The sequence below is a fragment of the Chondrus crispus genome, genomic scaffold (assembly GCF_000350225.1).
Source record: "Chondrus crispus Stackhouse genomic scaffold, scaffold_128, whole genome shotgun sequence".
NCBI lineage: Eukaryota > Rhodophyta > Florideophyceae > Gigartinales > Gigartinaceae > Chondrus > Chondrus crispus.
In genome coordinates this window covers 145,420-169,265 of record NW_005179001.1, presented here as the reverse complement: position 1 = coordinate 169,265, position 23,846 = coordinate 145,420, and the positions used below count along the sequence as shown (strand labels likewise).

General features: G+C 50.2%; 7 protein-coding genes; 1 reads left to right on the top strand and 6 right to left on the bottom strand.

Moving 5' to 3' along the window:
* Positions 1-1,080: 1,080 nt before the first annotated feature.
* On the bottom strand, positions 1,081-1,998 carry CHC_T00002157001 (hypothetical protein). The gene has a single exon (XM_005713370.1). It carries the CDS (start codon positions 1,996-1,998, stop codon positions 1,081-1,083), a length of 918 nt encoding a protein of 305 aa, XP_005713427.1.
* Positions 1,999-2,273: 275 nt separating this feature from the next.
* Positions 2,274-6,376, bottom strand: CHC_T00008860001 (Sel1-repeat containing protein). XM_005713369.1 is given in 2 exon segments: positions 2,274-3,061; positions 3,062-6,376. The coding sequence occupies 1 exon segment, from the start codon at positions 6,374-6,376 to the stop codon at positions 3,062-3,064; it is 3,315 nt and encodes a 1,104-aa protein (XP_005713426.1). The 3' UTR covers positions 2,274-3,061.
* A 434-nt stretch (positions 6,377-6,810) lies between these two features.
* On the top strand, positions 6,811-7,899 carry CHC_T00008941001 (20S core proteasome subunit alpha 3). XM_005713368.1 is given in 4 exon segments: positions 6,811-6,973; positions 6,974-7,005; positions 7,117-7,837; positions 7,838-7,899. 2 exon segments carry the CDS (start codon positions 6,974-6,976, stop codon positions 7,835-7,837), a joined length of 753 nt encoding a protein of 250 aa, XP_005713425.1. The 5' UTR covers positions 6,811-6,973; the 3' UTR covers positions 7,838-7,899.
* Positions 7,900-7,978: 79 nt separating this feature from the next.
* CHC_T00002156001 (hypothetical protein) lies at positions 7,979-8,972 on the bottom strand. XM_005713367.1 is given in 2 exon segments: positions 7,979-8,210; positions 8,211-8,972. 1 exon segment carries the CDS (start codon positions 8,970-8,972, stop codon positions 8,211-8,213), a length of 762 nt encoding a protein of 253 aa, XP_005713424.1. The 3' UTR covers positions 7,979-8,210.
* A 2,353-nt stretch (positions 8,973-11,325) lies between these two features.
* CHC_T00002155001 (hypothetical protein) lies at positions 11,326-11,406 on the bottom strand. Its single transcript, XM_005713366.1, has one exon. The coding sequence runs from the start codon at positions 11,404-11,406 to the stop codon at positions 11,326-11,328; it is 81 nt and encodes a 26-aa protein (XP_005713423.1).
* Positions 11,407-12,691: 1,285 nt separating this feature from the next.
* On the bottom strand, positions 12,692-14,362 carry CHC_T00009550001 (Animal heme peroxidase homologue). The gene has a single exon (XM_005713365.1). The coding sequence runs from the start codon at positions 14,360-14,362 to the stop codon at positions 12,692-12,694; it is 1,671 nt and encodes a 556-aa protein (XP_005713422.1).
* A 1,378-nt stretch (positions 14,363-15,740) lies between these two features.
* On the bottom strand, positions 15,741-17,363 carry CHC_T00002154001 (hypothetical protein). The gene has a single exon (XM_005713364.1). It carries the CDS (start codon positions 17,361-17,363, stop codon positions 15,741-15,743), a length of 1,623 nt encoding a protein of 540 aa, XP_005713421.1.
* Positions 17,364-23,846: the final 6,483 nt, after the last annotated feature.

Below are 23,846 nucleotides of genomic sequence, written 5' to 3'. Positions count from 1 at the left end.
ATGAAGAAGGAGAGGGGGCACATCAGCGCGCACGGGGCGACGGAGGACGGCGGCAGGGGCGTGGCGAAGAGAAGATCGAGAGGCAAGCAGCAGGGAGACGGGCAGCACACGCCCAAGAAGACGCCCAGCTTCGCGGAGAAGCTTATGAGGAAGATCACGCAAGGGTTTCGTAGCCCTAGGGCTTCGAGGCATGAGTCTTCGGAAGAGAAGTAGGGCGGAGGGGGTGGGAAACCGTGGTAAGGGATGATGGAAGTAGGATTAGGTGTGGACACAGGCCATACTACGTTTGTTCCATGCGTTTGTTTTCGTTTAGCAATAAATGCGTGGTTTTGCCTCTGCGCTGTTGAAAACGGGGGGACATGGCAGGGAAAAGGTTTACTGTGGTGTTGAACAAAAGACGGTCGTTGTCGCGTGAGAGCTCTTCTTCCGCATGATGCGAGGTGGTCAACGCCATGGCGGCTTGCGACCTGTATTCCGACTGCTGTCTTACTTAAAGCATGGACAGCATGATACCGTAATCGAGTGCTACCTTCAGGTACCGTATAACCATACCGTAGTAGTACCGTACCCTTCGTTGCATTTTACTGCATGGTGTAGAGCACTGCACCATGCAGTAACTTACCAAGGCGTACCAATAGCGAATACTCTAGCACCCAATACCAAGTTGGTATTGGGTGCTAGAGTATTCGCTCATTCTACAGTACAGTAATGACAAATTTTCATTAGAAAAGCGAATACGGACACCGGATAGAGATGCTCTTCGGGTATCATACTGTACTGTTCGCAGGGCACGGTACGATTCGTTTCGGTACGATTCGTTTCGTTCCGTTCCGACAGCGACGATGATGCGCAACCAACGGGCGTCTCATGATGGCCGTCGCATGATGGCCGTCGGAGATTGCACCTTGCAGGACATCTTTGTGAACGAACCATCCAATGGCCTGCAAGCAATAACAAAAAAAATCTCGCATCCCCACCAATTGCCATTCCCCGCACTACTACAGTACACCCAATCGTCTGCCATTCTCCTTAACAATGGCATCCTTCTCCGCCCCCCCTCCCTCTCATCCCTACTCAGTACTAACAAACACATGTCCGCACGAACATGCCCTTCCCCAACATAAAACCCTCCCCCCCTCCCCGCCCCTCCCCTGCCACCCTCACCCACCACCCTCCTCCACCTCCCGCATCCACCCCCCGCATCCACCACCCGCAACGACCACCATGCGAGCCGCCCAGATCTCCCGCTTCGGCCCCATCGACGACGTGCTGACCGTCGTCGACGGCGTCGCCCGCCCGCCCGCGCCGTGCCCCAAGGACAAGCTGCTGCTGTCCGTACGTGCCGTGTCGCTGAGCCCGAGCGACTACCGCATGTCGACGGGCGACGCGGACGTGGTGAAGAAGCCCAAGGCGTGGCCGTACGTGCCGGGCGGCGACGTCGCGGGCGTGGTCGAATCCGTCGCGCCGGGCGAGGACCGCTTCGCCGTGGGCGACCACGTCATCGCCACGTGGGACGGCTTCGGCATGGGCGCCCTCGCCGAGTACGCCCTCGTCGACGCCAGCCTGGCCATCCGGAAGCCGCCCGCCGCCACCTGGCTCGAGGCCGCCGCCATGGCCGACGGGCCCAGCAATGGCATGCTGGCCGTTGAGGACGCGCAGGTCAAGGAGGGCGACCGCGTCCTCGTGCTGGGCGGGAGCGGCGCGGTTGGCACCATGGCTATCCAGTTTGCAAGGAATAAGGGCGCCGCGTATGTGGCCGCCACGTCCACGGATGAGGAGCTCGTCACGCGCTGCGGCGCACATATGGTCGTCAACTACCGCGAGCGCAACTGGTGGGAGGTCCCAGAGTGGAAGAAGGACCCGTTCGATGTCGTTATTGATTGCGCGGAGGGCGTCACCGCGTGGGAGAAGGTCCGCGAGCATGGACTGCTGAAGAACGGGAGAGAGGGAGGCAGGTTTCAGGCCGTCGTTGTGAATGAATGGAATATTGAAATGCATTCCCCGATTCACATGATCACCTGGTTTGCCCCAGTACTCGGACGCACACTCATGAGTCGCTTGATTCCAAACAGGCCCAAGTATGTCATGATGTTTCCGGCCCCGAGGGGGGACTCTTTGGAGAGATGTATTAAGGAGATTGAGGAGGGCAGGGTGGAGGTTATCGTGGACAAGAGGTGTCCGTTTCCGTTCACGACGGAAGGCGTGAGAGAGGCGTTTAATGTCATGATTCAAAGAGGGGGCCACGGCAAGATTGTCATTCAGATACGAGAGGATTAGGACGGCCATGTTGTATTTATTCGTTGATGAGATGGAGCGCGGCGGTTGTCTTCCGGACTTTCGTGAGGTGTTTTTCGATAGTGATGATGAAACGGCACAAGAACGTTCACAGCACCACGGCTGTCATGCCTTTCTCCACTGTTTCACTCATAGATCATAGATGTCGTCTAGATCAATTGATACATGTAAAATAGTCTGCGGATGCGCAGTTGTTGAGAAGGGTAGCAAGTGCAACGCGGTCCACTGTGTGAGGATCTGATCAAGTTCAACAAATCGTCGGACATATCACAATGTTGCCAGCCCGTCCTTCTGTCGAGAGTAGTCGTTTGAGTGTGGAAGCGGTAACAGTTTCCATACCGTCGACCATGTAGACGACCAGGTCTGGAACACCCAGGATTCGCCTCAGCTCTGCTAAGCCCTCTGGGCGGCAGATAACATTAAACCGGATCCACCTGAGATGCACGATACCGAGAAATGCTTGCCCTCTGAGCCAATCATTTATCGCAATAAGCTGTGGCATCCAATGGAATTGCAGAACGTCGATATGGCCTAACCAATCGGAACCACTTGAAACCGTCTGAAACACAAACTCCTTGGCAACAATTGCCCGTATTCACATGAAGACAAGTTGTCGACCGCACCTTTCGTCTGCTTTCCCCAAGCACCGGCCAGGCTATTCGAGGGCAAGGTACATCACCGATAGAACGCACCAAGCCTTTTCGATACTCAGTGATACCGGGTTAAATACTGTTATCTAGTCAGCGAGCTCCAGACCATCAATGGATCAATCCCCATCATTCTCGAATAGTTTTAGTCGCTCTCTTGCTCTTGTGTGTCCTCTCTTCGCAGCCTGCTTGTAGTAGTCAAGCGCCCGCTCTCGATGCTTGTTTGCACCGATCCCAAATTCATGACAGGACGCTAAGTTAAACATTCCGTCCGAATTCTGCAGTTCTGCAGCCTGCGTGTACAGCTTAACAGCCGATTCCGAACTCACCGCCATTTCTTGGCCCTTCTCGTGAAACCGCCCCAAATTGACCATCGCATTGGAGTCCCCTGCAGAAGCCGCTTTCGTTAGCAGTGCTACAGCCCGCCCATATTCCTGAGCCTCCTCGAGTAGTAGTGCGAGATTGTTCTCCGCCATGGCATCCCCACGCAGTGCTGCTCTTTCGTAGTAATGCTTGGCTTTTGTCATGTCGCCATATGTCCCTATTCCCATTTCGTAGCAGATGCCGACGTTAGTTTCAGCCCGAATTATTCCCGTTTCTGATGCCTCTAGGAACATCCCGAATGCCTCGCTTGTCGCTGATGTTTCGTCTTCTTCGTTGTCTGCGTTTACTCTTCGTTCCAGCAATATCGCAAGATCGTTCGTCGCTTGTCCAGTTCCTTCCTCTGACGCTCCTTGAAACAATTGCTTCAATTTCTCGTCCCTTTCGGCTGGCGAAGAAAAGTATTTTAGCTCTTGGCCGTGCTTCTCAAGAAAAAGTCCGAAGTTGTACATTACTCGCCCTTTCCTTTGCCCTGACAGCCTCGCAACCGCATTTTCGTGATACGCAAGTGACATTTTCATGTCTTGGGTCAAACCATGAACCCCATCCTCCAGGTATGGGCAAAGAGCGGATTGAGAATGAGCACATCCCATTTTCGCTGCCGTCCTCAAAAACCCCGAGGCCTGATCTTGCGACATGGTAACTCCTAGACCCTTTCCATAACACATAGAGAGGCGGTATAGAGCAGCTGGACATGTGCTGCCTTTCTTATAGTAAGATATCGCCTTTTCTAAATCTGGCTTCGTTTCCAGTAATGTATTCTTTCCCTTCTCTTGCTCAAAGCGACCATGATAGAAATAATCGCCTAGCAAAACGCACGCCCGGGTGGACCCATCTTCAGCAGCTTCCTCGAGAAGGCTTACGCCTTTCTGAGGGTCACCTCCGAGCAGCCCTCTCACTTGGCAAAGACCCTGCGTTGCTTTTGCACTCGCTCTATTCGACTTACATGCCTCCGACAACAAGACGGAACCTTTCAGCAAATTCTTTGGAATACCCCGCCCTTCGACAAGAAAAAGTCCTAAGAGCTCCTTAACAGAATCAGACTCCCGCGTTTTCAAGGCCTCCTCAAGAAGCGATATAGCTCTTGCCGGATACACTGGAATCCCACGGCCATAGTAATACACATACGCAAGGCGTTTCGCTATGTTCCTATGACCCTTGATGTACATATCCTGTAGAAATCCCAACTCGCCTTTCGCAATATTCTCATTGCTAGAAGCATTAGCATAACATGTATAGATGTTCCCCCGTAACGTTTCCTTTCCGAGCTTGTATGCTCGTTCGTAGTATAAAAGTGCCCCCTCAACAGAGCGCTCAATCTCACAACCGCGATCGTACATCAAGGCCACGTTCACCAAGGCCGCAATGTCCCCCTTTAGCGCTGCTTCTTTGTAGAGGTCCATAGCCTTGGTCATATTTGTCTCTACACCCAAACCGAGTCTATAGTGCTTCCCTAAGCATCTTTTCGAAACAACGTCGCCCATGCGAGATGCCTTCTCATAAAGAGAAGCTGCCTTGGCATAGTCTTGCTTCACACCTAGTCCCCTCGAGTAGAACATGGCGAGGTGCCTTGTGGCAATTGGGTGGTCCGATTCAGACAATTCTAGAAGCAGGTTTCTCGCGTGGCTAAGGTTCAAAATGCAGCCTTTACCCAGCCTGTAACAATGAGCTAGACTGAGTTTTGCCTCGCTGTCGCCCAATTTCATTACCTTTTCGTACAGTTCGCGGCCCTTGACGGGATCTTCTGGGACACCTTTCCCACCCATTAGGCAATGTGCGAGACGGACCGCCGCAGAAACGCAACCGCCTTTTGCAGCTTTTCGAAAGTACTCCACAGCAGTTGTGTAATCTTGCGCCACACCAACGCCCTGAAAGTAGCACTTCGCGATGGCGAATTGATCCGGAACCGAGCCACCGTCCGCAGCCTTTCTGTAATGTGAAGCCGCTCGCGCAACGTCCTTCTCACATCCGATACCGTAGAAGAAACGCTCGGCAAGGGCTGAGTGCGCGCGCAAACTGCCGCTATTGATGGCACGTTCAAACAAATACAAGCCCTTTCCCTCGTCAGCGTCGACTCCCACGCCATCCAAGTAACACTCGGCCATGCCAACAAAGGCGTCCGCGTAGGCGCTTTCCATAGCGGCGAGATACAGCTCCGTAGCGCGCTTTTCATCTCGATTGACGCCCGAACTGGTAAGATAACAATCAGCCAGAGCAGTTTTCGCAGCAGCGAGCCCCGCGCCCGCGCTCTGTTTGTAGTATTTCACCGCATCCGTGTAACTCTTCTGGACAACGACGCCGTCAAAGTAGAAATCGGCGACAATATGCTTGGCACGAGGATCATCAGCAATATCCGCAGCGCGGAAATACCACTCAAATGCGCTTTCAAGACACTGTTCAACGCCAGCGCCCTTATCAAAACAGTCTGCTAGCGGAAAGAAGGCTTCCTTTTCTCCCTCACAAGCGGCTTCCCAATAGCCTTCGAAAGCAGCCTTATCATCCGGTGCGGCGCCGCCCGTGCCAGATTGCAAGCACTCTGCCAGGCGGACTTTTGCCAGTTGCGAGCCCTTCGCCGCGGCCGCTCTGTACAAAGCGATGGCCTCCGCGGAGCTCTTCTGGACGCCTGCCCCGGCGATGTAGCATTCCGCCAGGTCGACGCGGGCGTCGTTGCAATCACAGTCAATCGCCGAGCGAAACAGCTGGACGGCGCGGTTGACATCCTTGTGCACGCCTCTCCCGTGGCGGTACAGACGGGCGAGGGCGACTGTGCCCTGGACGGACCCAAGAGCTGCAGCGCGGGCGTAGAGGCTGAAGGCGCGAGTGGGATCCTGTTCAACGCCGAGGCCGGCTTCGTACAGCGCAGCTAGGCGGATAATAGAGGGGAGATGGTCTGCAGATGCGGCACGGGAGAAGAAGCTTGCTGCTTCAATTGCAGAGCGATGGGTGCCGAGGCCCTCGTCTAAGGCAGTGGCGAAATTGTACCAGGCTGTGAGGACTGACTTGCGGGCGACGCCCACGAGCGAGGGGAAGACATGGGTTGCGGGGGGTAACATGGTGGTGGAAGGGTGCGGGCACCCCACGCGGGGTGGGCTTCGAAGAGAGGTGGGTCGCGTGGGGTTGGGGTGTAACGCATGCGGACGGCCTGTTGCTGAAGAGGCGGCACGGGCCTTATTGCGTTTGGGAACGAAACGGAATCAGCAGTGCCCTCTCATCTGCCGCGAAAAACTCTCTACTGTACCCGCCTATGAGTTTCTATTGTTTCTACTGCTCCTTAATTCTTTAATCTCAACAGTTGAGATCAACACAATCGGATCGTACATCCGTTTTCCTGCATGTGATCCAATTATTACGCACCCTTCCTGCTTATGATTCCCGGATCCACACGTGTCCACGCTTCATTCCAGCCGACAGGAGTTGTCCCAATCCATCCTTGATCATGACACGTTCGGCCCACCCGCTTTTTCTCTTCCACCAGCCCGCTGCACTCTCCACATCTTGATCCCTTCCTTCCTAAACAACCTCAGAACGCTCATCAACACTGTGAATCCCGCCGATCTTCGACTTCAGCCCGCTCCACACTCATTTCCACCAACACGTCATCGCGCTAACCTTAATTCGCGGAGCCGCAACTTTTTGATTCCCCCAACACAATGGCAGGACGCCGCTATGATGCGCGGACAACGTAAGTCAACCCTAACATCGAAAACTCTATCCCTTCCTCCGCCATCGATTGAAGCAGCGCATTAACAAATCCCGTCATCCATGTATCATGCGCTCCCCTCCCATCCCACAGCACCTTTTCCCCAGAGGGGCGTCTTTTTCAGGTAGAGTACGCCATGGAAGCGATCGGTAACGCGGGTGCCGCCGTAGGCGTCCTCTCAACGGAGGGTGTCGTGCTTGCCGCTGAGAAGAAGACGGCCTCTAAACTGCTCGACACGGGCAAGCGCTCTGAGAAGATGTACAAAATTGACTCTCACATCATGTGCGCCGTCGCCGGTATCACAGCTGACGCCAACATTCTCATCAATCAAGCCCGTCTCGCCGCTCAGCGGTACTCCTTTGCCTACCAGGAGCCTATCCCGGTGGAGCATTTGCTCCAACTCATCTGCGATACCAAGCAGACCTATACCCAGTTCGGTGGCCTCAGACCGTTTGGCGTCAGCTTTTTGTTTGCCGGCTGGGATTGCCACTATGGCTTCCAGCTCTATCAGAGTGATCCTAGCGGCAATTATGGTGGCTGGAAGGCGACCAGTATTGGAGCGAACGCGAGCGCTGCTAGTAGTATCTTGAAGAGCGATTACACGGAAAAGATGAATCTCAACGATGCCCTTAGCCTAGCTATTAAGGTTCTCACCAAGACTATGGATAGCGCCACTTTGTCAGCTGATAAGCTGGAGATCTCCACCGTCTGCCAAAAAGATGGAAGGGTGATTCATCACCAACTCTCGGACAAGGAATTGGAGGCGCTGTTAAAGACTGCGGGTGTTCTGGCTCCCCCAAAGCCGGAAGCGTGAAAGTAAAGCCACCAATCTATATGTAAACAGTATGTCCCCGACCTGGTTTGTGCGATCCGGGTAACTTGCCTGCGCCATCTGATATACACGATAGGCCCTGCCGAGATCTGCTCCTCGTGACATTTAGACAATGCGCGCATCTGCTTTCGTGGAAAATCGCCACCGATTGAGCTTTATATTTCCCTCGTATCGCACAACCGAGGGAATGATATAAAAGTGCAACATGTACCGGACAGAGCACAGCTAGGTAGGTTCGCTATGAGATCTTCCAGAGCGCGGTAGCAGCGCGTTCGAGAGATCGCAGTAAGGAGAGATTCTGCACGAGTCAAGTGTGTTTACTAGCAACTGTGCAGCTCGTAAAAGTATGGCGAGTCTACTCCTTGGCTGGCTTTCCACCACGGATACGACCAGTACGACGGGCAGCAATGAGACCGACCTTCTTCCCGGCCGGTGCATCGCGACGCACAGTGGTGGGATGACCGACATGCTGATGGTTACCACCACCATGAGGATGCTCGACGGGGTTCATGGCCACACCTCTAACCTTAGGCCATGAGTTCCTCTTGACTCGGTACTTGTGGTACGCAGCACCGGCCTTCAGCAAAGGCTTGTCCGTGCGGCCACCACCGGCAACAATTCCAACCATAGCGCGGCACGTGCTGGGGACGACCTTGCGCATGCCCGAGGGCAGACGGATCCTGGTCTTGTTTCCTTCAAGATGGCCGATGACGGTGACGTAATCGCCCGAAGCCCTGGCAAGCTTGCCGCGATCGCCCTTCTTAGCCTCGACGTTGCAGACAATAGTACCTTCAGGCATCTCAGAAAGCGGCATGACGTTGCCAATGGTAAGGTTTGCCCGCCGACCGCAGTAAAGGAACTGGCCAGTATACATGCCCTCAGAGGCGATGAAGAGCTCGACGTTCTTCTTGTAGCGAATTCGATCGCGGAAGACGACTTTAGCTAGCGGAGCACCTCGGCCAGGGTCATGGATGATGTCTTTGACAACACCACGGATGTATCCATGACTCTCAGAGTAATCGAGTGCGCGGAGCTTCGCAGCGCCCTTCCGTTTTGAAGTGTGAGACTTGAAAATACCGCCTGCTCCCTTCCTCTGGCCTCTGATGACGCGACCCATCGCGGCACGTTGATGATAGACTTCGACGAGTGAGAAACAGCAAAGTTGCGGATAGGACAGGCAAACGGCTGTCCGCGACGCACGAAGTGAATGTTCGCTCTGGAGACAGTTGCAGGGATTGCGAGCGGCGGGCGCCGACGGTAGCGGTCGGATTGGATCGGGTGGGCGTCGGGCGAAAACGTAAATTTCGATAATTATTTTTTGTTGTAAAGGTATTCACTTTTCATGCAATTTCAATGAAATATTTTGGGTAATTCGAGCGACCTAAATCCAGTGCCAACGTGATTCCGAAATCATTAGATGTACAGTATGGTTTGCTGTATGTTTACTGTGTCACCTCGTTCACAGTAGACTATTCCTCTTTAGTGCAAGGAGTCGAGCACCAAGGATGTCATGATTTGCTCCATCGACCCTTCCTCAGCCTGACATTTTCTCTAGTAGGCTTCCTTACCCAACTCAAGTTGTGCTTAAAAGTTGATTACATCGCAGCAAAATTTCACTATCTGCCTCTTGAAAAAAGATCCCATCAAACCTTTTCGTTCAATCCCTCAAAAACTTTAATGTCGAGAGCAAAGATTGTGTCAATTATGGTGGGGCAACCTTATTACCTTTTTCATGCTATCACTCATCAACACGGCAAACTGACATGTGCTTTCCGCATGACACCATTAAATACCGCTTACACATTATACGGGCGATAGAACATGGTCGGTTGGATAGATACCATTTCGCATCTATCTTCCGTACCTGTACTGGAAGGAAGATGCATCACACGTTCTTTTGCCCATCCTCGCATACACAGCAGAGATGCATCCATATCATTAGTCATACATTCATACCGCTCCTCACAATCTCTCGAAGTGCAACGACTCCCACCCTCGCCCTCTTCCACCATTTCCCAACAAACTCCTTTCGAACCAGAAGGAACTATTCTGCATGGGCACACTTCTGTTCCAGAGTCATCTGATTGCCCCACCATGCCCGCGTTTTCACTCTCATCGTCTCCACTCCCCTGTGTATTTGTCGAGACCTCCGTGTGCTCTGCAGTTGTAGGCGGAGATGTGGTCACATCACCGCAAACTTCTCCACCCACAACAAGCCTCATGAAAATTGTGTTCTTCTCACCTGCGTCTTTCGCCCACACGTATTTGGCATTGAGAGTTGCCGGAAAGTCCTTTGCCTTTCCTGCAAAATATTCGTTCTCTCGAGGGCGAGTTTGCGCCTTCCTCCACCCACAGGTGGTGTATCCGGGAAGCATCCATGCGTTTTTGTTTTTAACGCCCGCAAGATCAAATTTCTTCCTCGCTTTCCAGTGCTCGCCACCAGTTCCATATTGCTTTCCGTCGTATTCCAGGTTGGCAATGACCCCGTACCACACACCGTAGTCAACAGCCACAATAGAAATGACATCTCCCTTCGAGAGTGGAACTAAAATAGTTTTGAACTCGTTCCAATGTGAAACGGAACCCTTTTCCATTCCGTTAACAAATAGAGCGCCCTTGTTATCTGCCGCGAAATTAATCTTTCCGATACGATTCGCCTGCCCTGCTGCTTTCACTTCGATTGGCAACTGCACAGGACTTGACCGGGCACACACGAAAAAAAAACAGACGATGGACAGGGTAAGGATACTCTCGACGTGGTTGAAAGCATGTAATTGCACCCCCATTCTTATTAAAGTCCGAAACGTTTTAAAAAATGGTTCCGTCTATACTTTTTGGCCTGTAAAATCGCCAGTGAGCTTTTCCCGAATGTCTTCTCCAGTGAAAACCTGGTGCCATGAGCCATGTTTTATAGCCTCTAGTGTCACAGAAATATGCAGGGAATACGAAAGGAAATCATTAGTACGAAATTGCACCTCTCGCTATTAGAAAAGGTAATTTTGCCACTCTCAGACTCTAACGCACAATATTTGATTAACAGTTCTTCTCTACGGCAAAGAGAGAGTTATCTGACCCAGGAAAAGTCTTATGTTTGCTTGAATTGCGGACTTCCGCACAATCGCGAAATAATAGCGGGTGTGATGTTTGAAGTGTGCTACCTTTTGAAATAGCACTGCATTAGTGTCTAGGTGACAAACAATAGTGTCTGCATATTGTTTGTTATACTGTATGAGGTCCGTCTTCGAATCAAATGAAGCCATTTTTTTGCAAGAAAATACATTAAAATCAAAATGTTAAAAAGTCAATTTGGACACCATTTCTTTTTCGTAGTTGACCTCGGCAAAAGCATCTTGCAGAACATCAGGATAGAAGTTTTGAATGCATTTAAAAACTAAGAATATAATTTATTTTATAGAGCCGGTTGAGATTTTAAACGGATTGTTTGGTTTCGAAAATATCAACACTACATTTTAAGGTTGTTCAGAAAGGCTTCTTTTCCAGACATTTCTAAAAACGACTGGAAAGGACATGCAGATCTCACCAAACTCCATCTTTCTGCAACGCAGAAATAATCTGCGGTGGTGAGGGTATCTTTTCTTTCTTATTGAGTACGCACATGTCGGGAAAAAATAAGTTGAAAAGGTGCCTCAAATGAGGTCACTACACAATAGGAGACTATGCTACACAAGTTACAGTACATGAAAAACGAAAGACTACAGATATGAGGAATTAGTGGTGAGCTTCAAAAGTAAAACGAGTGGGAAAAGAGAGCTGGCGAACAAAATAGGCTCGCGCAGTGGAAAGGCGAAGATAAACCGCAAATGAAATGGAAAAAAGAATACGGCTGTATTATTTCAATGGGGTGAAGAGAGAAACAGAGAATGCATGAGGCTTTAATGAATCGGGGAGAGGAATAAACAGATGGCAAGATACGTAGATGTGTGTTATTTGTAGTTAAGGAGATGGAGATTCACATAAAGAGCTTCCAGGTTGTCTTTAAACGAAAGACATGGATGACCGTAAGGACTCTATAAAAAAGGACCAAATGAATGCCCAATCGCCACAAGAAAGAGAGTGGTTAATCATATGAAGTTTGTCTTTGTCGTTTACCTCTAGCACCCTCGGCCAGTATCCTCGATTATTGCAGGGCTAGCAGTTGGATGGGGTGAGGGAAAAGTAGGACAGTAGGCGGAAACAAAAGGACGGTTAAAGAGATAGAGTAGGTAGACGAAAAAACCTCTCACATCATGGCGACATACATGAGTGTACCGGGAATGATGCCTTGAGCAACGGCTGCACGTGAGGGCCATTTCTGAGGGGGGTACGGCATTTGCCCTCCGGGGTCTTATTCAAGGTTAGATAGAGGGGAGGGTTATTAAGAGACAGCTCCAGCGCAAGATGGAGATTTAGATGCAGGAGACAGAGCAGGGAGAAGAGGGGCGGCAGCATAGTACTGCAGGGGATACGGAAATGAGCCTAAAGACGTGCAAATTTTTGTACAGTATGCTTGTTTTAAAACTTTTCGGGGCAGATTAGGAGAGAGTAGACGTGTTGTGCTTTATATACGGTCAGAAGTATGACCCATGATCACTGCATTACCAAGACTCGAAACATGGTAAATTAGAAGTGCTACCTGTCGAGAGGCAGCGACCATACCGTCCCAGCTCAACGTAGGACGACAACGGCAATTATATCCGATCGATGTAAAGCTCGGAGTCGTTATTTATTGACCGTTTGAAACATTCATAGCGTTCAGAGTAAAAGAGTTTTTCTCATGTCTATTTTGCCCGGCATCTACTCGAAATATACTTTTTTTCGTTTTCTATATGGGAGCAATCAGGCTTTCTGGAATACGTTTTCATCGAAATCTTCTTTTCGAAGCGCGCCACCGCTGTTTCGCGCAATAATATCTTGTATGGTTAGAGATTCGCGATTCAGCTCCTCTACTGGTTTGAAGTTAGCCATGTCCAAAGGCCAATCTGTATTCTTATAGAAAAATCTGTCCCCATCACGGAGTCTAGTGAACTGGTCTCGTACTGCTGTGTGAAAAAGCTCGCCTAATTCTGAATCCTCAATATGATCTTCAGCTAGACCCCCAACGAAGCTGTCCATTTCATTCACTGAAGTATATAGAGAAGAAAGAATTTGTGCGAGGGTATGATTGCTGGTTACTTCTTCGAATGACCGTTTCCTTCTCAAACCATACATTTCTCGGGCATCATTATACTTCGGAATCCCATGATCACGTCCACGTTGAATATTGATGGAGACTAAATCAACTCCGCCAGTGGCATTCTTGAACAACTCATTTTGCAAAGAATCGACGATTTGGCAATCTACAGACTCGGCGACTTGGTGCGAAGCTCCTAATAGCAAAGCTTCTATACCTATTTCGGTGATAAACGAGGGATCGAAAAAAACAGATTGCAGAGTTGTACCGGATTTTGAATGTGCCCGGCGACCAGTTTCGAGAAGTGTGAGTGTCTCCGGTACCATACTGTGACCAAAACGGAAGGCACATGTCGAGAAGAAATTAGCAATCGATGGATCGACATTGTTATGATATCCGCGATACTGACGAAGGCCGTGCCTCCTCCCGAGAAGAGCAGGGATAAAAAACCGATAAGTTAGCTGTTGGATTTGGCTGGCAACAATTTTCCGGCTGTATTGAAACACCTTTTCATCCTGCCAGCATGGGAAGCTCTCTACCAGCATCCTTGCCAGTCTATTATGTTCCCTCATGAATAAAGTGTGGAGACTGGTCAAAACAGGTTGTTCGTTGGCGCGGATATCACCTGCAACGAAATGGTTGTCTGAGGAAGACTGCGCATTCTCCACTTTTCTTCCTATTTCTGAAACTGCGTTTTTGGGAAGAAGGTGCTCCCCATTTTCATGTGTCAACCCGACTCGCAACTGTCCATCTTTGAAGGTTCGCAAAGGTTTCAGCCTCTCTCTGTGACATCCGTAAACATGTGATGCATCTATAAAGCTGCTTTGAAGATTGATTGGGTCCCTGGGAAATCGTTCAGCTATTCCTATACCGCAGCACGCCTTTCCGTCTAGTACGCCTCTGGACCTCGCAAACTCTAATTTTCCTCCATGTCGAAAATGAAAGGGGTCTTCCTTTTCCACAATATCAATGTCCATTCTCTCTTCAAATACAGTTTTGCCCGAGTCCGGTGTGAGGCCTATATCGTGATCGATGAACTGTCCCCAAAATACAGCCATCGAGGTTACCTGGCGAACTGATAAACGCGATGAAGATTGTCGAAACAAGATCCGACTAACGATACGTGGATTTGGCATTCCATCTGCAGGGAAATCATTTGTTCCTGGAAGAAAAGCGGGATCGAATTTCCCAGAGCCTATTCTTTTCAGTGCTTTGTTGTAGGAGCCCCAATCTGCGTTTTCTTGGTTATTACATGTACCACCATAACTGCGAAAATCATCCTGGCAGGGAAATGCGCCAAGTTTTGTGCGTGCAGTATCGTGAGACGTCCGAATCATGGCAGAGAAAATCTGCTTCGCTGCCGTTCCGTCGCCTTGGACGCCACTCGAATTTATCAACTTGAACCCTGTTTGAATCACACTTCTTTCCTTTACTTTCCCTGTCCACGGCCCAACCATGACAAATATTAATACAGGTGAAAGACTATGGCCGGAGATTATCGCTGCTGGGCTCATATCCTTGATCTGAAATGTGATACACTCGCGCACTTCGTCAGAAGAAAGTAATTCCAGTATCATCCATTCGCCCGATGGAAAGGTCACTCGTTTCTCGGAAGCCGAAATCGTGGTATAGTTTGCGATTATATCCGTAAAGAGAAAGTCAAGAAAGCTATGGAATCGGAGCTTCTCCCAGACTTCTTTGTGATGATGGTCAAGACCTGCTGACACGACCTCGTCCCAGTCTACTGTTCCTGCAATCAGATCCAATCTCGGGGAGTGGGATGAGCAACTGAGAAATAGAGTTGAAAATAGGGCACACAACACCGCCCGGTTACCCATGGTCAGCATAAGCGATGAAGAGTACCAGCCTTCGGCCCGTAGGGAGCGGTATCTGAACTTTTCTCGCTAGATTTCGATATAGGGGCAGCCTCGAGATACCATAGACACCTACTTCCGATAAATATTTATGTTTGAGTAGAAAAGGGGGTTGTAAAATCTCAATAAGTTTCGCACAGAAGAGGCGCTGAGGTTGGATGATATCACAGAGGGATGGGAGACGGCCAGAAGCACAGGAGCAGTTGGTCTTCGTATGGTCCATGAATGCATGTTTCTAATGTCGGTGTTGCTAAAACCAGCTGCGTTTCATGGCTACGAGGAGCCATCTAGTGGAACGACGTGATGTCCCTACATCTCAAGGGAGCAGAAACTTGCAGCATTGATGGCATCAACTTTACATCAATGATTGTGAAAATTTATCATTGCGAGGAACGTGCATTTATCTGTGTTTTCCAAATGCAAGGCACCTGCGCAAAACACAACCCTCTTAGCACTCTGCATGAAACAATACGAAGCGCAGTGGACGCATTACTGACAAACGAATGGATACATTCAATGACAAACTCCTTGATCTGGACATTGGAACAAAGGCCTCTCACCTTCAAGCGCATACACTGAAAATGATAAGTGAATAAATTCTCAGTGGATCTTGGTAAGTCGTACTTCGTACCGAAATACTATATCGCACTATTCGCCTAGACCCTCGGCGTCTAGGACAGCAGTCCACCGAAGCAATATAAAAATCTATGAGAAATCTCACCACTATGGGGCGGTCTGATGTTTATCGCGTGTACTGCAAACGATTGAGACGGTGCTTTGAGACATTAGCCTCATGCTCTGTGACAGGCACTCACGACACGTACTGTACAGTATCCGCAGCCTAGGCTTGTCGACCTTGTTCCGATGTGCCCGGAATGCGACTCAGTTCGTGATTTTCCGGGTGAGATTTAGCAGGGATCTCATTAACGTCCCCGCCGTCATACGAACATAGAAGTTGCGCAGCTGCGCAACTTCTATGTTCCTTGCCGCGTCGGGAGATTGGTCCTTGACGGGAAAATGGCTGAATCTCCGCGACTTCCTCTTGCTCCTCCTGTGCTTGTGTCCCACATCTGCTCTCTGCAATGTCTCGAGCGGCATCCACGGGGGAGTAATCAACGTCTTGTCCAACTGACAACAGAGCGTCAATTTTATTTGTAACCTGCGTCAACACCGGGCGCAACGCAAGTAGAGCACTCTCTCTCTTCTTCACAATCGATCTCAGAGAATCTCTCTCTCTTTGCACGCGGCTTAGATCACGCTTACCTTTGACCATCTCACCCTTGAGATGAACAACCTCTTTCTGCCCTTGGTGGAATCCAAAGCGTGACTTCTCCAAATCTCGCAGAGTTGATTGATATCCGTTTTGGCTTCTTTCGTACTCCGTCCTCAAACTTGCAAGTTCTGTGCTCAGGTTGATGTTCTCCTCCTGTGTCTTCTGCTTTTCGATTTTTGTTTGGTCCAGAAGCACCTGCAACTCCTCCAACTTTCCCAGTTGGCACCCCAACTCGCCTTTCAAACGCCTCTCAGTTGAATCAAATTCGTCGTATTTTCTCTGAGCTTCAGTGAGTTGACATTTTATGGAGCTCACCAACCTTTGTGTGTTTGACAACTCTAACTTTTCCTCGCTCAACTTGCTATTACTCTCTCGCAGTTCCTCTTTTAACCTCTCGCGATCTCTTTGCAGGTAAGAGTTCCTCTCTTCCGATTTGAGCAAGTCAACATTTCCTGAATCCCGAAACACTCGTAATTCTGTTACCAGAGCCCGCAGTTCTCGAACCTGCTTTCGCAGTTGATCTCGCTCAGTTTCAAGTTGATCCTGTTTGTTTTTGGATGAATGCAACCCAGATTGTAACGTTCTCCGTCCCTCTTCTGCTTCTTTCAACGATTTGCTCAATCCCGCCTTCTCAGCAACAATTTCCTCGTATTCTTCAAGAAGATCTGCAGTTTTTGACTGCAGCATCTGAAGTTCTTCAGACTGCGACTCACTGATAGCACCAGTTCGACCATCGAAATTGCGGTCTTGCTGTACGTCTCCAGAGCCGCGGATTGGTTCGTGTGTCTCAGATCGCTGTAGGCGAGAAGACACATTGCCCAGTGTCTGGTGTTCTCTGCGAGAGGCTCGAAGACCTTCCAGCTCAGACAATAGGCTTTTCATCTGGTTGTTCATGTCCAGATTGTCTTTCCTAAAGGCATCCCGTTCCAATTTCAGGTCTGTATTCTCAGCCTGTAGGTCTCGGCTACGACGGGCCCCCTCGCGTACCAAGGCCTCATCTGCTCGATTAGTCCGTCCCTCTTCACTTTCATCATTGAAATTCCGAGCTGACTGAATTCTTGACTTCGTGCCCTGCCCTCTGACACGCCCCCGGACAGGTCTCCTATTTCTTTGCCTCCCTTGCAATGCCAAGTCAGAAGCAGCAACAAACTCAGATACAGGAGCAAGGCCACTACTAGAAAAAGACCGCATATCGTCAGCTCGTCTCGACACGTCTTCCATCCCATCATTAGCAACACGACGACGTTTTGTCGCTGATAGTTCTAGCTTCTGATTCAAATCTGCCGGCTCCTTCCCTCGAGCTGAATTCATTCTCGATTCTTCCTTCTCTACGACATTCTGGATAATGCCACCGGACTCAGAGAGTACGGCTGCGCTCGCATTCAGGGTCGGCAACACTTGTACATCTTTCGTCGGTGGAGAAGCGAATGACCTCGTAACGTACTTTCTCTTTCGCAAACATACAAGGGACACCCTGTGCTGATAATCGGGGTTTCCGATACCCTGCTGATTCAAAATGCCTTCTTCACACCTCGGCAAACGACTAGAACCAGACTCGTCGTTTTGGACTCTACTGTTTGCAGCAACCCTAAGATTAGGTAGGACGGGAAGATTACCTTCCTCAGAGACACTCTTTGCATCAGTATTTGGAGACATGGAGGGCATCCCTGTTCCACAGACATTTCGTTTCCGCAATTCTCTGCCATGTCTAGAACCCTTTGTCACGCCTCCTTCGAATGCGTTCGCATTTTTTTCCTTTTGGTTTCCGCCGGGCGGAGATGATGCCCTCGTTGTTCCTTGCCTTGTTTGCATTCTTGCGGGCATAGGACGAGGCTGTAGCCCCTGAGAACGGGGAGCTCCACGCATCCCTGTGTGATCTTGCTCGTCCGGCAGGACATTGTCGAAACGGTCTAGTTTTTCAACTTCACTGGCGTCCAAGAGTAGAGGACTCTGCCGAACGCCATATACTCCACGCCCGCCGACGACCAAATACTTCTTCAACGCAGGAATCGCAAGCAAAGTTCCTCCCGCAGTTGCCCCATACTTCTTGCCGCTTGTTCCCTTTTTCAACTTCTCACTTGATTCTCTTTCGCGCGATGGTTCAACCTCTGGCATCCCCCGCTCTGGAGTGTGGATATCAACTTTTTCCCAGACAACGTTTAAGTATCTATCTGTTGTATCGGATTCGATGACCTGCAAGACAAAAAGCTCATTGCTGTACGACCCACTGCATAGCTCACCACCAAAGAGTAATATTGCTCCTGTGTGCTTGCCGATGCCATTAACCATGCAGTGACGCTTTCGCGCTGTGGGAGGAGTACATGACGCTGGCAATAAGTTGGGCCGAATCCAACAAGAGCGGATAATGTCAAAGATAATGAGGTCAGAAGACAGAAAACCGGAATCTCCCAAATGGGAGCATTGGCCCCCATGTGCTACAAAGTAGCGGAAAGAAGCGGTGGCAACTCCGGCATGATACGCTCTACGAGGTGGGTCAGCCTCTGTGCCAACGCTTCGCAATGACCATCGACCTGAGCGAACATCAAACACATGTACAGAATGACAAGGTGCGTCGTCTTCTGTGGACGTGTATCCACCATGAACCAATATATATCCAGACGTTTTCCGGGCCTTGGAGGATCGGCTCTCCCCACCGATGTGCGGAACGTAAACTGCCAAGTGAGCAAACCTGGGGCCTAATGTATTATCCTTATCCGCCCTGGGCGTCTGGACTTGCACGCACTCCCATACCTTGGCTCGCACGTCGAAAGCAAACATGGTCTTGCAGGCCATTGCTTCATCCTTGCCACCTACCTTCAAGCCACCAATCAGAAAAAGTGACGCAGATTCTGGGACATATGTGAGTGTCTGTTCCATACGACAAACAGGGAAGGCAGAATCAGGACGCTTGCGTTTTCCGCGGGAGCGCAGTGCATGGGGTTTCGTCCAAGCGTGCTCTGCTCGTGATGATAAGTCGAGGTCGAGGAAACGAAGGACAGTAAGAGGGAGTACTCTTTCATCAGCTAGAACACCGCCAGTTACGAGAACCCGGCGGGGCGAGATCAAAACTGCAGACACAGAATCTGCGGGAATGAACGATTCGGAGATAGCCTCTTCATCAGTGACCTGCGGGGCTGCATCAGCTGTCAGACCAGGCGGGGAGCTCAGTGAACGCCCCGCGCAGCTAAGCATCTCCGACACAACTGCTGTCCCCATGTTGTGGGGTCGATGACGTGGAGAGACAAGGGAAATGCAGGACGAATGGCTTCACCACTCTTGAAAACTCCCCGCATGATCAGCACAACCAGCTCGCAGAATGTATAATCAGGGATACTTTTGTGTGAACATCAGTGTGTGAGCATATACGAAGGTCGTGATGGCAAGACTATCACGAGGGATATCGCTTCTGCTAATTTCTGTGTGTGCGTTAGAGAGGTCTTTGCTTGAGCGTGCATTCTTTTCAGAGTTCAAGCAAGCGTCATAGCTGTACGGCCATAATCAATTTGAAAAGCAACCTGCTCGATACTGTACAAACAGTATATTTTTGAATGCTGATGCATGAAATCTCGAAATTTCCAGGAGAGCTTCCGCAGCACGATTTTCGAATTATTCCGCAAAGAGTTCTGCAAAAATCCTTCTGACGCATTCCATGGTACAGTATGGCTGTCCGTAAAGTCACGAAAACGCGTGTTTTGGCGGCGAGTTTGCTCGGATTTTCTGAACGCAAATTTTCCAAACAACACGTTTGGCAAAACCCACAGCATACAGTAGCCCTTTTTAATTAACGAAAAATGATGTTGTTTTTAAGACCCTCAAATCGGACCATTTCTTGCACCAAATTAGTAGTGAAAACAAGCAAGCAGCGTCGTGTACAGCGTGAAGAGTATTAATTTAGGAGGCCGTGCTTCGGTCTCAGAGGTCATAGTTGTCAACAACTCACATCAATCCGAACATGGGTTCGGAAGAGGATGACCTCTCAACGGCTGTTGCCATGGTCGCGCAGTTTGAGGCACAAGTGCAGCATACCTCCCACCTTGCCGAAATACCTTGCTGGCGAAATGTTGGGGGCGGACGACAGGTGGGCGGAGTAGCGATGCTTGGACAGGTTCAGTTTGCGCTCGAGAAACTCGGACGTGCGACGTAGGCGGGCGCTGTGATGTAGAAGAGCATGCAAACATAGGGTTTGCGTCAGGTGTGCAGCGTGAGCGAGCGCCTCTTCGCGGCTAGACGGGATCGGAGCTGTTGGGAAGGATAGCGTGGCACCGTTGAGAGGCCGTAGTAGGCCGTGAGTTGCGAGTTTGGGGGGTTGCGCGGGATGGCGTCCGTCATGGCGGGGGTATTTCAAGGCGCAGACGGAAGGGGACAAGAGGGAGGAGGGTAAGGAGAAAGCGGAGAGGGAGGTAGGAGACGAAGAGGAAGGAGGCGAAGGAGAAGGAGGCGAAGAGGAAGGAGGTTAAGAGAAACAGTCTTCAAATTTAGTGGGCGCCCTCCGGCCCTGACTTGCTAAAATAGTCATTTTCCGTACAGTTGGAAAATAGCATACATTTTAGTCGGAACTGGTGTTCCTAATTGAAACAGGATTTCGCGCACTTTCCTAAATATTCGCATATTTAGTTGCGATTTTCGTTAATTAAAAAGGGCTAGTACCCTTCTCACCGGCTTAGTTTGGGTAATGGCTTAATTTGGGCACCATTCAAACAACAATCCTCTGCCCTTCCCGCCTTCTAAAAAATTCCACACTTCACCTCACATATTCACACCCCACACCCAGACAGTTGAGTACTCCCTCCTCCTCTCTACACGCACGCTGAGCTGACGGTGGCATTATGCCACCGTCCATGAGAGCGCAAACGCTCGCAAACAAAAGGCGGATCAATAAGAGAAAGGAGGAGCGTGCTCATCGTGCAAAGCTCTTTTCTTTAATACAGGAGGACAAAAGCGCCCTCCAAGCTTCCAAAGAGACGGACGTGTCCCGAACCACAGCTAAAAGAATCAAATCAGCATACGATCGCTCAAACACGGAAGAGCTTGAGAAACTGCTTGATCCGGAAAGCAATCATGGTGGCCGCAAAACTGTGTTGTCTCAATGCGAGGAAAAATTCGTCGTCGAACGGACCCTTCATGCCGCCAAGCACGTATTTGCAGTAAACAACTCAGTAATGAGCACTGTAGATGCCCGAATAGCCGCAGATCGCGGTTTGAAATATGCCTATGGACTGCCCTCACCAGACGCGATCCGCTCTTTCCGGGCTCGAAACCGCTCCCTTGCCTACTGCGTTGCTGAAAACGTCTCCAGCGGTCGTCTTGCTGCTGAAAACCAGTCCCATCTATTGACTCTCAAGCAGGCCATCGAAAACGTTGCGCAAGAGCATCCGGGCATTTTTTGGATCCACGTCGCATTTGGAACTGGGACGAGACGGCCGTATCAGGGGAGTATGGCCGGAAATTGAGGTGTTACAGCTCGTCCAGTGCGCATAGTGGGGGGTCAAGAAGGAGCATAAAGGACGCAGGAAAGCATGTCACAGCGGGAATTGCCGTACCTGCCTGTGGGAATATTGCGCCCCTTTTTCTTCTGGCGTCGGGAAAAAGGTTATGAATGCTTGGAAGCAACCCCTCAGCAAGATTGACTTTACGAATTCATACGGGTCCCACACTGGCTTTGTGAGGAAAATTGGTTTCCGCCAGAAACCGCTCTCCACGTCACGAAATGCGGGTCCGTGGACCGCAAGATTATCGTCAAAGTTGCTGAACACATCAACAATCATGTGAGAAAAACTATCGATTCAGAAAACATATTGTCCTCTTTGTGGACGGCCACAGCTCTCGAGACGGTTTGGAGTGTCTCGAAGCCTGTGAGAGAATGAATATTGTTGTCGTAAGACTGCCGGCAAACACAACTCATATTCTACAACCTTGCGCCCAGTTCGTAAATCGAACATTTCAGCAAACAGTGCGCAGAACTCGGGACGAATTGTTGTCCATGATCCATCTGTCTTGGTCCAACACTTCGTACAAGATCAAACTTGCAGTGGCCGGACACCAAGCGATCACGCCAGATGATGCCAGAAAGTCCTTCTCCAAATGTGGCCTCTGGCCCATGGACTACCGCTTTCTCGAGTGTGTGTTCTCCCCAGAGTCCTACCATTCCCCTTAAATGGTTTGCAAGAATACTCCAGTGAGTACAGTACGTGGCCATGCAAGTGAAGAAAAAATTGATGGTTCTCGGCTCCAAACAAACAAGTTACAAAGAAGAAACCATCAGCTGACAGACGGGAGACTGCCGGCATCCCGGTCGCTGGCAGAAGTCGCCTGTGTTCTACGATCGCACTATCGGGTCAACAAAATTTTGGTTAGCAAGATACGTGCGCCCAAGACAGAATCGGCGACTCGAAAAGCTCGTAAGAGGGGTGGCAGAATGCAAGGCGCGGCCGTGCTGACATCCAACGTCTCTCAGCGAGTTTCAGAGACCGAACAGTATGCCAATGTTGATAAAGAAATCATAGCAGCTGTCCAAGCAGATGGCCGGAGTGTGTCGAGGACGGCATCCGGTGATAAGGAAAATGTAGTGCCTACGGAAAAGGAGGGGGTTGTCCGCAATTTGGAGAGCAGCTTTTGGACTTCTTTGGATGATGTCCCCTTAAAAAGTGGCCTAGGCGCTCCCCGTTTTGTGCTCAGGGCAGGGGAGACAGTCCGGGTGGAGATCGCCAACAAATTGCCGCACGAAGTTTGCTCGGACTTTCGCAACTCCGGTGAGTGTGCGGCGCGGTGGGGGTGCCCGAATTGAGCCGGATGGCAGGTAGGGCTGGCAGTGGTGGCTTTTTTGTTGGAAGAAATTGGCGAATACAGTGGTAAAATGAGAGATTTCGAGAGGTGTCAAAATGTGCCCAAATTGAGCCGGTGAGAAGAGTACCGAAAACTGAGGAAAACTGGGGGCATGTGAGTTTTCCACGAGTTTCACATCCCCCTGATCACAGCAGTGTCGGATCGACCCGTCATGAAGGAAAACCAAGTGGGTCTCCCGTTGTTTTCATCGGCATAAGCGAGTCTCAGACTGCACGGGTCGTATCGATATGCGTTATGGCCGCCCCTATCGCTTCATCTGCGCAAAGTCCATCCATGGATCAAAGCGCGACAGGTTCTGCCACGGATGCCGCCGAATCAACAGCGAAAGATAGACAAGTAGAAGCTTCTAAAAAAGCGGTCCTCTCCACACGGCCCCCCTCAGCCTGTCAAGAAGACGAAACTCATCGCTCTTTCGACTGAGAAGCTTCTATCCTTGTGGCAAACTACAATATTCGCTTCAGCGAGTATTCGCGCAGGTCAACGTGATCCGTCCGGCGGTACAACGATGTACCAGACTTGCGTTTGTTGCGAGCGGTTACCTTACTGGAGGTCAGCCCGCAAAGTTCGTGGTGGAATTTTTCAATCTCGGGTTCATCACTTTCAAGTCCAGCGAGTTTGTGGGCAAACGAAAAACACGCGTTATTTTAATGCATTAATTGACAATTGAAAGGTGGGTCTGGATTAGGGGGCTTTTTGGTTGAACGCGTAACGACTCTATCGAAAAGAAAAACATGGCCAAAATCACCCTTCTGCTGGGTTTTCACTTTACCGTTCAAATAGACCGTTTCAGCCGAACCGTTCTGAGTTACCGTTCCAAGAAACGGCGAGGAT

What these genes read in the sequence shown, in the direction of transcription:
- CHC_T00002157001 (XM_005713370.1), bottom strand. Translation starts at nt 1,998, where the DNA reads ATGCATTTCAATATTCCATTCATTCACAACGACGGCCTGAAACCTGCC.
- CHC_T00009550001 (XM_005713365.1), bottom strand. Translation starts at nt 14,362, where the DNA reads ATGATTCGGACGTCTCACGATACTGCACGCACAAAACTTGGCGCATTT.
- CHC_T00002155001 (XM_005713366.1), bottom strand. Translation starts at nt 11,406, where the DNA reads ATGGAGTTTGGTGAGATCTGCATGTCCTTTCCAGTCGTTTTTAGAAAT.
- CHC_T00008860001 (XM_005713369.1), bottom strand. Translation starts at nt 6,376, where the DNA reads ATGTTACCCCCCGCAACCCATGTCTTCCCCTCGCTCGTGGGCGTCGCC.
- CHC_T00002154001 (XM_005713364.1), bottom strand. Translation starts at nt 17,363, where the DNA reads ATGCGGTCTTTTTCTAGTAGTGGCCTTGCTCCTGTATCTGAGTTTGTT.
- CHC_T00002156001 (XM_005713367.1), bottom strand. Translation starts at nt 8,972, where the DNA reads ATGGGTCGCGTCATCAGAGGCCAGAGGAAGGGAGCAGGCGGTATTTTC.
- CHC_T00008941001 (XM_005713368.1), top strand. Translation starts at nt 6,974, where the DNA reads ATGGCAGGACGCCGCTATGATGCGCGGACAAC. An exon ending in CGCTATGATGCGCGGACAAC is followed by an intron (nt 7,006 to 7,116) that starts GTAAGTCAACCC and finishes CCCATCCCACAG; the next exon opens with CACCTTTTCCCCAGAGGGGC.